We start from the raw sequence: 12429 nt of genomic DNA, 5'->3' as shown, positions 1-12429 counted from the left end.
ATTTAAAGCCACCATGTGACATTCAATAACTTATCATCGGTGCTTGTTGCCTTCATTCTGATCATAGAAAATATTGGAAAATACCTAAAACATTGCTTTTCAACCAGCTTTACGATCCCGGTATCAGGTTCGAAATATGTTGTAAAACAAAAATATGTATTTCATGTGTGTTTTTCATGTTTTGGGTGACCCTGACCTTGAGTCAATTTCGATCAAACTTTGCACACATGTTAATATTACATGCATAAATGGACAGTATAAGTTTCAATATAATAAGTGCAAAACTGTTTGAGAAATAGCCATGTGTAATTAACAAAATTACCCATTGGTTTATAATGCGCGATAATATAAAGTGATGCAGAATCCAGATCCTGATCTTGAACATCACCAAAAGTCACATATACTTTTGCACTGTGGATTTCTATCAGCTGTTAAAATTTCATCCAAATCGGTTAAGAATTGTGACCTGCAGAACGAATAGAATTTTTTTAAATCACGCCAATAGCTAAAAACTTTGCCGTCATACGCTTGCGAAAACTGTTCATAATTTGTACTAACATGCATTTTAAAACATTTAGATATTCCATTGAAGTTTGTTTTGGCATCAACAGGAAGTCGCTACGACTTCCGGTTAGTGAGTTATGTACAAAAGCTTGTTTTCACCTTTTTTTGACGTAACGTCGTGACGTTAAGTGGGATTCTGACGTGATTTGATCCCAGACTATTTCAGCAAGATTGGCTATCACGTGTTGAAATTTGAGAACGATTGCTTCAGTAGTTTCGGCTGCACACGAGCGTAAATATTTTTTTAAAATGACGTCAATAGGCAAAACTTTGACGTCATACGCTTGCGAAAACTATGCGTAATTTGTAATAAGATGCATTTAGTAATCATTTAGATAGTTGAATGAAGTTTAATTTGGCGTCAACCGGAAGTCGCTATGACTTCCGGTCACTGAGTTATGTCCAAAAATGTATTTTCACGTTGTGTGACGTCACGTCGTGACGTTTAGTCCGATTAAGACGGGGTTTGGACGCGGACCGTCTCAGGTGGATTGCCTATCAGGTGTAAAAATTTAAGAACGACTGGTCCAGTTATATTTGCTCGGTTATCCTCAGTTTGCCATCCCAGCTTATGAAATCTCATGCATTTACCAGTAAATAAACAGGATATTTTATCTGTTTCAGTTGTCTTGCTTGGCTGTTGTTTATAGTTCTGACCAGAAGCTACTCTTCCTTACGAACTGTCAACCGTTGCTGTTTCTGCTGACCAGCCGTAATTTGTTCATCTCTGCCAGCTGTCACCTGCTGCTCACGACTTGCGAGCTGTCACCTGTGCAAACTGCTGGTCGCTATTTGCGAACTGTCACCTGCTGATTGTGTGCTCAGTTGTTGGCCGTCACCTGCTTCTGTTAGTGATTCCGCAGAGCTATTGTGGTACGTAGATTGTTGGTTACAAGATTCTTCAGTGCTTTTGTGTAACAAATGTACATTGGTGTAAACATTCCATATGTTGAGCAAATATAGTGATATACAAGTCTGAAGATGACGATGGTTCACGAGCGGTATTTGACGATGCAGATTGTTTCGGAAGTCAAGGATGAGACAACGTGCTAATGTTTGACTAAGTTATAAAAATGATCAACCTGATGTGGTACGAGTAACAGGTTATTAGCTGCAAAATGTCGAAAACCCGGTTTCGTTCAACAACTTTAAAAATTTGACCTTTGCATAACCTTTAAAGGTCCCAAAACAATGTTGTGGACATTAAAATAAGGAAACAGGATACGTGCTATAGCTTATTGGAGTTAGTTCGTCGAAAAAGGTCAAAAACCCGGTTCGATTCCCACAACTTTGAAAATTTGACCTTTGTGAACTTTAAAGGTCAAAGGTCAAGGATTATGACCTTCGGTGCAAAACTTCCTCTGGAACATTCCAGGAACAATACAACGTCATATAGGCTATATGGCATTTCACACTCATCGGATTATCCATACTTTGATGAAATAAGCGTAAAAACAAACTTGAAGGGGGCGCCACGGGCAAGGTGTTAGAGATAGAGCAAAATGGTTTCAAGAGTTTAGGTGGGGAATGACCTCAAGATTATGCATAAAAAGTATTGTCATCCGAGCTCTCAAAGTTTGGGCGGTCGTATGATTTTTATGTCAAAATTCGAAATTTTCTAAGTTCGTGACCTTGTGACGAAAATGAAAAATCGAGCTCCGTGGGGCTATGCAGGTGCAATTGGGCTAACCAAATACCGAAACCACTGCCAGGTTCGACAAACCCCGAGGAGAAGATGGATTTTTATGTCAAAATCGCAATTTTCTAAGTTCGTGACCTTATGACCTTGGGACGAAAATGAAAAAAAAATAAAAATCGAGCTCTGTGGGGCTATGCAGGTGCCATTGGGCTAATCAAATACCAAAAACCCCTGCCAGATTCGACAAACCCCCGAGGAGAAGATGCAAATTGAAATCGGCTACCCCCTAAAAACACAATTCGCAATTTTCTGAGTTCGTGACCTTGTGGCCTTGACCTTGGGATGAAAATGAAAAATCGAGCTCCGTGGGGCTATGCAGGTGCCATTGGGCTAAACAAAAACCGAAACCCCTGCCAGCTTCGACAAACCCCCGAGGAGAAGATGCAAATTTAAATCGCTTACCCCCTAAAAACACGTTTTTTTGGGCGTGGTTCTGCTCATAATGGGGGCACCACGCCCATTTTCAGGAAAACACAACTAGATCATGATATAAACCTCCCACCATAATTTTGTCAGGATCGGATCAAAACCCACGGAGCTATGCTCGGGACAGACAGACAGACAGACACACAACAATAACGAATATAGTGGTCACTTTTTTTTTTTCGTGAAAATATTTTTTCGTGAACCAATTATTTTTTTTCGTGAAAATATTTTTTCGTGAACCAATTATGTAAAGTAGTGTTAAGACATTAATATACTGCATGTACTTTTTGATTATATTTTGCTATTTGTATCTGCTACCGACGAAGGCCAAAACAGAAATGTGTAGGTTTGTTGAAGGTGTGCGCCTGAAAATTTGTTCAGTTATTATATTTAAAATAATTTATTTTACAAATATCCAAAATTATGTTGCAACCTTATGTTCATGTTTTTTTTTTAAATAAGTTTTTTTTAATGTGTTGCACATCACCAACAAACATCAGAACACTTAAATTGTGATGATGGTTAAATGTTTTTTCTTCTATTTGCAGGTAGAAACCTGTGTGGGTGCCGCGGTGTATTCGGCGATACTGAGAGTTGACAGACTCTGTGTTGTATTTGTTCCTGCCGATACTGAGAGTGACCGACTCAGTGTTGTGTCAATGGTTCAGATGTGACATAATAAGACGTGTTTATAATATAAAGTGATACTGAGAGTTAACCGACTCAGTATTGCCCTTGGTTGCACCGATGCTGTTTATTGAATGTGATTGAATTGGGAATTTAATTTAACATATTGCTGATACTGAGAGTTGTTGATACTGAGAGTTGTATTATACAGTCGCAATTTTTGTGTCGTGTGAACTGTGTATTAAGGCGATTCGGAAAATAGAAATCCAGATATTTTTGAAGCAAAAAATAAGCATCGACTTAGCATTTGTGATATTAAACAAAAGCTGAGACATTGGTTAGCATTGTTAAGTTGGGACAAGATTTATTGAAACTTATTCATTGCCAAGTTGGAGGAGAAAGTTAAATATCGGTTGATAAATAAGTTATCCTATATTATTTGTCAGGAAGTTATTAATTTTTGTGTGCGTGTTATTAAGGAATAAACAATTGATATAACCTAGTATTCGACACTGTTACAGAAGTAACTTTTGAGTAAACCACTGTCATTAAAAAGAAATCTGTAATTGTGTTACCTGTTAAATAACCATAAACAAGTTTCGGCAGGGAGCAATAATCATAACGTTTACCTGTAACATTTTGTGTTAAACCTTGAAAATACTGTGACGTCCACGGGACCTGAACAGTCCCGCCAACGTAGAATGAGCCGAAATGATGGAGGCGGTTTATTTATTTATAACCCAAACATGGCGGTTCTAATCGCTCTACCGCAAACGGGACGAGGAAGGTGGCACGAGTCACTTTTCACTGAGTTGATGATGTTTATTTGTTTTTATTATTAACCAGAAATAACAAGACTCGGCAAGAAGAGGGATCCGGGGCGATTCGACGGGATGGTATGGGATCGGGCGTGGGGAAAACACAGACAATTCCAATGAATATACAAATCCCAAACCCTCTAAGCACACACAAGTACACACACACACAAGTGTACACAAACACAAGTGTACACACACACACACACACACACACACACACACACACACACACACACACACACACACAACGTAGCTATTTCTGGTGGTCAGGCTGGACCGTGGTGTGGACGCAACTGTCCCTGGATCGGCGTCGGACGAGCTGGCCTTGCTCTCGTCAGGGGGGCAGGAGAAACCGTGGTGCTGTCGACCTCCTGGTCCTGGTCCTGGCCCAAGTCCCCTCACAGCCGCCAGGGAACCAGTTCTGGCACCAAATTGCGAGCAGGAGAGGGAGGCAGGTCCGCCCGCCGTTCGACCCCCTACTCCGAGTCAGCAGAACCCCAGAGCCAACCAAGGTGAGGCACGAGGCTCAGCAAAGCTCCAAGACACGATGAAGAACACGATCGAATCAGCACAACAACAAGCACGCTCTCCGCACAACAGCCTCCACCCCAAAAAACACGATCTTTTTGTCCCGATCTTCTTCCTCTTCCTTTTCCTTTTCCTTTTCGACCCCGAACAGAACCTTTTTATCCTCCCGTCCTCGTCACTTCCAATCGAGCCGTTTTATTGGCCCACCGCCGTCGCCTTCCGCCAATCGTGATCACGGGGCGGAGCCATCCGCAGCACTGTCCTGTGACGTCACGGCCAGCCTCCAGAGAATACCAAAAGGGGTTTACGCAGACACACTTACCCAATCCCGTTTCCCTATCTAATTACGTGACAATTATCATTTCCCCCTTGAAAAAATGAACATTTACTAGACAACTTATCACCACTGAATTGCTACTTATTACATCGAGATCCTGGTAAACTCGAACAGCATGGCATACCTAATTAAACATCCTAATTACCCTTTGAATGCATACCCCCCCCCCTCAAACGTAACAATACTGTCATAACGTTTCTGTAATAGTAAATTGTTTGGAGGAGGGATCATAACGTGACCCGTGCGATGAAAGTTTATTGTGTGTGACACTTGTTGTTTGATTGACTGTTTTTAGTATACACACATACAATAAAGCGTGCACGGTTTGTGTTTGTTTCTTACTGATAACACTAATAATAGTTTCAATACAACACCAAAGTAATTATTAAATAACACTACATAGATTGGTTCATTTTAGTATAAAATTTCACTGATTAGTATATTGCAGTAAAACATTACAGTTGTTACTCAGTACATATTCAAGTATATTGCCTTAAGTTCACAATCACAATAATAGTGAATTACAAAGGAGTATTACCTAGTATCTCAAACTTCGTACAAATATGTGATTTACAGTACACACGTTTCAATAAGTAGTACACAGATTAGTGAATTACAATACAGATTAAGATCGTGAATTACAGTAATCAAATTTGTGCATTACGGTACACAGATTGGGGAATTTCAGTACACCGTATCTAACAGACTTGTGCGTTCCAGTATTCGTACGACTGAATTACAGGTCGCCGTGAATTCTGGTATATTTCTTTGTGAATTACAATACACAGATTAGAGAATTATATTATTAAAGTATATTTATTGGTGAATTACCGGACACTAAAAAGATTAATTGTAGTGAAAAAAAAAGGATTGTGAATTTTTTTCATATCTATATAGATTTAGACATTTGCAGTATATCAATTTGTGAATTATAGTGCACGTATTTGTAAATTACAGTACGGAGATTGTTCAATGAAAGTGGTGTTGCAGTCATTTTTCTGAAAATCATTAAAAAAAAAAAAAACATCATTTTGTATAATTTAGATTAGTAGAATGGGTCGTGTTAAAAAGAGCACAGAACAAAAAAAAGAAAGAAGCTGCATTAAAAAGAGAAAAGCATAGAAATGAAACCGCACAGGAGACTGAGCTAAGATTAAAAACAGTGAGAGATTCAATGGCTACATTACGTGCAAAGCAAACACATGAACAGACTAACGTCTGTGAACGAAATGGACCTGGTTTGTGAACAACCTTGATTCCATTCTAATTTGCAATATCTTCATAAGCTGCAACATCATTTTTTTCATAATTTGCAACAGTTGATAAAATGATCCCTATATCCGACTCTTTGGAAGACTGTTCACAAGCATCATACCCTGTTTTCTGAGTGATTATCCAAAGAAGAAATTGATGTCATTGATTTCAATTTTAGCATACAGAGGATTTGTCAATTTCAAGTACCTCAAGGCAGCCAACACTTTTTCTGGTCGTACATACTCACATATAATGCGACTTGTATTTCAAACTTCTTTTGAACTTCATTGGAACCATTTGCGATTCTGATGGCAAGCGTGGAAACTGTTCACAAACAAAATAAAGTTTCGCTGGGACATTTACAGCTGGACCATGTATTGCAAGCTGTCTTCCACGAGGCAAACCCACCATTTTCATAAAGGGAATTCTTTGCGATATAAGTCTGAGCTCGATGGAATTGAGATCTGATAATTCATCTGGTTGTGAGAGCAAACCTAAATTGTGTCGCCTTCGACTGTGTTGGCATTTTTCCTCTTTTCAATGTTAGATGACAGGTTCTACAAATCCATTCTTTCCCACCAGCAGACTTCATTCGGAAACTGAACACAGCCTTTTGCAATGAAGATGAACATTTTGTGTAAATACTTTCTTTCAGAAGAACCACTGTCAATCTATACATCAATCGATTGCAAGAACAACACGCATAATTTGCAGCATCTTTTACATTGTGAAGAAACTGATATCATGTTCTATTCGAGGTAATAAATTAGTTTTCCGATTTCATTACTCACCATCGAGTATATTCACAAAGATTATTTTATAACTTAGTTCTTAGTTTATATGTCTTTGTTGAGCAGAAATAAAATGATAAACTTCTCTCAATGCTCTTGATTGAGCATATTTTGGTTCCACTCATGTACATTAAATTTATAGAGAAGATAAAATTGTTGGTTCACAAAAAAAAAGTGACCACTATATTCGTTGTTGTTGTGTGTCTGTCTGTCTGTTGGGTAGTCGATCGAGTCGAAAAAAAAAATTCGAAAAAAATTATTTCGATGAAAAAAATTTTTTTTGATCTATCTATCTATCTATTTTTTTATTATTATTTATTACCCTTATTTGTTGGTCGTGGTGTCGGTCTGTCCGTGTGTGTGTTTGTCGGGGGTTTTTGACCCCCTTGCAGTTGTTCGATTTTGATGAAATTTGGGTGGAAGGACCAGTTTATTACCTCATTGTGCCGCGTAGGAACTGGTTGCGAACGCCCCTTTGGTTGCCTCGCAACGGGACTTTGAATTTTTTTTTTTAAATCATAAAAAATTAATTTTTTCGAAAATCAAAAATCGAGCCACGACCGACTGGGCAGTACATTCAGCCATATTGTCAAAAATTTCGAGCCGGATCCTATGAAAACTGTCGGAGAAGATAGACTTTGAATGAACCCTGGTCAGAAACAATAAAAAACGAAGTTCGTTATATCTCAGAGACTATGAGTAAGATTTTCAAGAAACTGGTATGGTAGGTTCATGGTATGTCCTAGTTATGTGTGAGAAAGAACCGTTGCTATGGAAATGGCCGAAAAACCTCTAAATGTGGGGGTATTTTAACGAAAAAACAATCTGCAGCATTAACCCTTGAAGCTAGAATCATGAATTTTCTTGTGCTTAATCAATCCTCAGGTCATTCCTCATCGAACGAGCCCATCGCATCAGGTTCTATTGGGTAATCGACTACCCATGTCCGCCTACCGGCTTGTCTGTCTGTCTGTCTGTCCCGAGCATAGCTCCATGGGTTTTGATCCGATGCCGATAAAATTTTGGTGGGGGGTTTATATCATGATAGTTGTGTTTTCCTGAAAATGGGCATGGTGCGCCCTTTATGGGCGGAGCCACGCCCAAAAAACATGTGTTTTTAGGGGGTAGCCGATTTCAATTTGCATCTTCTCCTCAGGGGTTTGTCAAATCTGACAGGGGTTTCGGTATTTGGTACGCCCAATGGCACCTGCATAGCCTCACGGAGCTCGATTTTTCATTTTCGTCCCAAGGTCAAGGTCACAAGGTCACGAACTTAGAAAATTGCGACTTTTGACGTAAAAATTATCTTCTCCGAGGGGTTTATCGAATCTGGCTGGGGTTTCAGTATATGGTTAGCCCAATGGCACCTGCATAGCCCCACAGAGCTCAATTTTTCTTTTTCATCCCAAGGTCAAGGTCACGAACTTAGAAAATTTCGAATTTTGACATAAAAATCATACGGCCGCCCAAACTTAAGAGCTTGGATGACAATATTTTTATGCATAATCTTGAGGTCATTCCCCACCTAAAGTCTTGAAACCATTTTGCTCTATCTCGAACACCTTGTCCGTGGCGCCCCCTTCAAGTTTGTTTTTACGCTGATTTCATCAAAGTATGGATAATCCGAGGAGTGCGAAATGCCATTTTGCCTATATGATGTTATATTGTTCCTGGAATGTTTTAGAGGAAGTTTTGTACCAAAGGTCATTATCATTGACCTTTGACCTTTAAAGTTCACAAAGGTCAAATTTTCAATGTTGTGGGAATCGAACCCGGTTTTCGACCTTCTTCGACGAACTAACTCCAATAAGCTGTAGCACGTATCCTGTTTCCTTATTTTAATGTCCACAACATTGTTTTGGGACCTTTAAAGTTTATGCAAAGGTCAAATTTTGAAAGTTGTTGAACGAAACCGGGTTTTCGACATTTTGCAGCTAATAACCTGTCACTCATACCACATCATGTTGATCATTTTTATAACTTGGTCAAACATTATCACATCATCTCATCCTTGACTTCTGAAACAATCTACATCATCAAATAACGCTCGTGAACCATCGTAGTCTTCAGACTTGTTAAAATTAAACTCAAACATGAATACATTATGCACATTCTGTAAGCTAAGTGCAGATGAAAACAGGAAGCTTGAGAAATTTTCCAGAATTATTGAGCTGTTTAAAAAACAGGAAGCTGCCCCATTGTGTTCAAGCCTGGGATATTTTCCAAGATATCCTTCCTCGAAGCTGCTTTAAAAGTCAGTTTTCTCGAACAAAAATCTTGTCTGACGGTTTTTTAATTTTTCTCATCTTGTTCCAATAGTAAATGACTGAAACATGAACTATCTTTCATATGATGAAGAAGAGAACCCATCACAATGTTGGTACGTTTGTGTGTGTGAATTGTTAAGTCTGATTTCCTCTGAGAATGATTATTAATTAAATCACTAAACGACCAATATAATTATTGTCTTCTTCTAACAGGTTGTCTCCAATAACATCGTTGATCACGGATGTGGAAAATGAATTATTTGAATATCATGAGGAATGGATAAAAATAAACGACTTTCTTGAAGAGATTTATTCCTTTTGAAATCAACTGAATGATACCGTTGCGGACTGGAAACAAGTTCTCTCATGCCCCTTGATCCCAAGTCTAAGGTGAGAAATTATCACCTTGTCACTGTCTCTCTATCTCTCGTGAGTGTTGACTCATTATTATTATTATTATTATTATTATTATTATTATTATTATTTTCAGTTTAAACACCTGTCTGGATAAATCAAACACAACTTAATCGTCTGGAGGAATCTGACATGAAACAAGACGTCTGGCGCAAACTGCTGGAAAAGATCATCCATTCTTATAATTCAATATTTATCCAAAGAAGAATGTTCAATATTTTCAAGTTTGTTTAATTAACCTCCGCCATCTTCGAAGATGGATGGAGGTTACTGTTTTCACCCATTTCTGTTTGTTACTTACGAAATCGAAAAATTTCGTAAGCATATTGATGCCTTCAGTTTCTGTTTGTTTGTTTGCGTTTGTTACTTACGAAATCTAAAGATTTTGTAAGTATATTGATGACTTCCGTTTCTGTTTGTTTGTATGTTTGTTTGTTTGCTTGTAGGCACGATAACTCGAGAACGGAAGAAGCTACCAATGTCAAATTACACCACGTGATTCAGGAGGGTGATGGCTAGCGCCGATTAGATTTTGGTCAAAATTGGGCAAAGGTCAAGGTCACAGTGAGGTCAAACATCCAAAAAATGATAACTCGAGAACAGAAGAAGCTACCAATGTCAAATTACACCACGTGATTCAGGAGGTTGGTGGCTAGCGCTGATTAGATTTTGGTCAAAATCGGTCAAAGGTCAAGGTCGCAGTGAGGTCAAACATCCAAAACATTCGATTTTTGATGGTTTGGTACAGAATCATTGTAGAAACTTCTGGTTTGCGTCGCTACCTTCTCGAGAGACAGCTTTTATTAGACAAGGTCAGAGGTCAAGTTGACGATTTCGTAAGTACCAGTCTATGACTGCTTGTTTGTTTGTTTGTTTGTAGGCACGATAACTCGAGAACGGAAGAAGCTACCAATGTCAAATTACACCACGTGATTCAGGAGGGTGATGGCTAGTGCTGATTAGATTTTGGTCAAAATCGGTCAAAGTTCAAGGTCACGGTGAGGTCAAATATTCGATTTTTGATGGTTTGGTACAGATAACTCGAGAACGGAAGAAGCTACCAATGTCAAATTACACCACATGATTCAGGAGGCTGATGGCTAGTGCTGATTAGATTTTGGTCAAAATCGGTCAAAGGTCAAGGTCACAGTGAGGTCAAACATAATTCCGTAAATTCATGTGGAGAAATGGAGTATTTTTGCTTCGCTCAACGTTACGAGTTCGTTTTAACTTCGATTTGAATTTTGTCTTCGGTTTTTGCGATCGCTTAGGACGCTTAAAACTCGGTTGTCGAAATTCTGGTAAAAATCCGATGTTTTGGAGACGTTTTAAGATTGTATAAAAAAATGTACACATGATGCAGTGCGCTCGAGCAGACGTGTCGTTGAGTGACGTTAAGGTTTTGCGTGGTGAAATGGAGATTTTTTGCTTCGCTCGACGTTACGATTTTTGATGGTTTGATGCAGAATCATCGTAGAAACTTCTGGTTTGCACATGATGTTTTTTTTGCACACAAAAAAATGTACACATGATGCAGTGCGCTCGAGCAGACGTGTCGTTGAGTGACGTTAAGGTTTTGCGTGGTGAAATGGAGATTTTTTGCTTCGCTCGACGTTACGATTTTTGATGGTTTGATGCAGAATCATCGTAGAAACTTTTGGTTTGCATCACTACCTTCTCGAGAGACAGCTTTTATTAGACAAGGTCAGAGGTCAAGTTGACGATTTCGTAAGCACCAGTCTATGACTGTTTGTTTGTGTGTTTGTGAACAGTATTATGGAAAAACTCCTCGACGGATTTCGACGAAACTTGGTGGGGGGTTAGGTATGGTCCAAGGATCATGCCATTAAATTTTGGACTTGGTCCCCCCCCCCAAAAAAAAATTTAGAGAATTTTTTTTTTGTATTTCTACATGTTTATGTAGAAATCTACATGAATCATTTCTACATGAATCATTTATGATATCCAACCCCCCCCCCAAAAAAATTGTTACCCCCCCAAAAAATTTTTTTAGAGAAAAGAGTTTTTTTTTTTGCATTTCTACATGTTTCAAGTGATTTCCAACCACCCCCCCAAAAATTGAAAGAGAAAAAAAATTTTTGCAACTTTTTTTCAACAAAATTTCGATTCCTTTTCTTTGCATTTCTACATGTTTTAAGTGATTTCCAACCCCCCCCTCAAAAAAAAATTGGAAGAAAAAAAATTTTTGCAACTTTTTTTTTCAACAAAATTTTGATTTCTTTTTTTTTTGCATTTCTACATGTTTTAAGTGATTTCCAACCCCCCCCCCCCCAAAAAAAAAATGTTGGAGAAAAGAACTATAACTCTGTTAGCACTGTTGACATCATATTTAATGAATAAGATATAAGGTTCACTTGAGTGACCCAGCAGTATTGGCGGCGGAGGTTTTGCACTCTCCCGAGTGCTCCCCCTCTCGTTATAAATGCTTTCCTTATAATTATCTGATTTTGAATTAAAAGAAAAAAAAGGGAGATGTAAAGGAGGGGTGGGGGGGGGGTCGGTGCGCTCCCCCAACGACCCACCACCACCTTCATCCCACCCCCCTCCCCTCCCCGTGTGTGTGGGGAAGGGTGGGGGGGGATGAGGGGGGGTGGGGCTTGTGTGGGCGGGGCTTCTGTGGGTGGGGTTTGTGTGGGCGGGGCTTGTGTGGGTGGGGCTTGTGTGGATGGGTGGATGTGTGGGT

At 39.1% G+C, this 12429-nt stretch overlaps 1 protein-coding gene and 1 long non-coding RNA gene across 3 annotated transcripts in view; one reads left to right on the top strand and one right to left on the bottom strand.

The window, feature by feature from the left end:
- The window catches only part of LOC147022639 (uncharacterized), an 88026-nt gene that overhangs the window by 56624 nt on the left and 18973 nt on the right, over nt 1-12429 (bottom strand). The gene's annotated exons all lie outside the window — the stretch shown is intronic.
- The window catches only part of LOC147022638 (uncharacterized), an 84788-nt gene continuing 81661 nt past the window's right edge, over nt 9303-12429 (top strand). For both annotated transcript variants that reach the window (XM_085887381.1, XM_085887382.1), the window contains exons 1-2: nt 9303-9424; nt 9525-9701. Coding sequence is in view for 1 of the 2 variants with exons in the window: in XM_085887382.1 (XP_085743508.1) it covers nt 9678-9701 (24 nt within the window). In the remaining variant the exon portion in view is untranslated. The remainder of the gene's footprint in view (nt 9425-9524; nt 9702-12429) is intronic.

Source organism: Eptatretus burgeri, chromosome 7, assembly GCF_056783735.1.
Source record: "Eptatretus burgeri isolate ZD-2024b chromosome 7, Ebu_testis_v1, whole genome shotgun sequence".
Taxonomy (NCBI): Eukaryota; Metazoa; Chordata; class Myxini; order Myxiniformes; family Myxinidae; genus Eptatretus; species Eptatretus burgeri.
The sequence above is the reverse complement of the archived record's forward strand: the minus strand, read 5'-3'. Positions and strand labels throughout refer to the sequence as shown.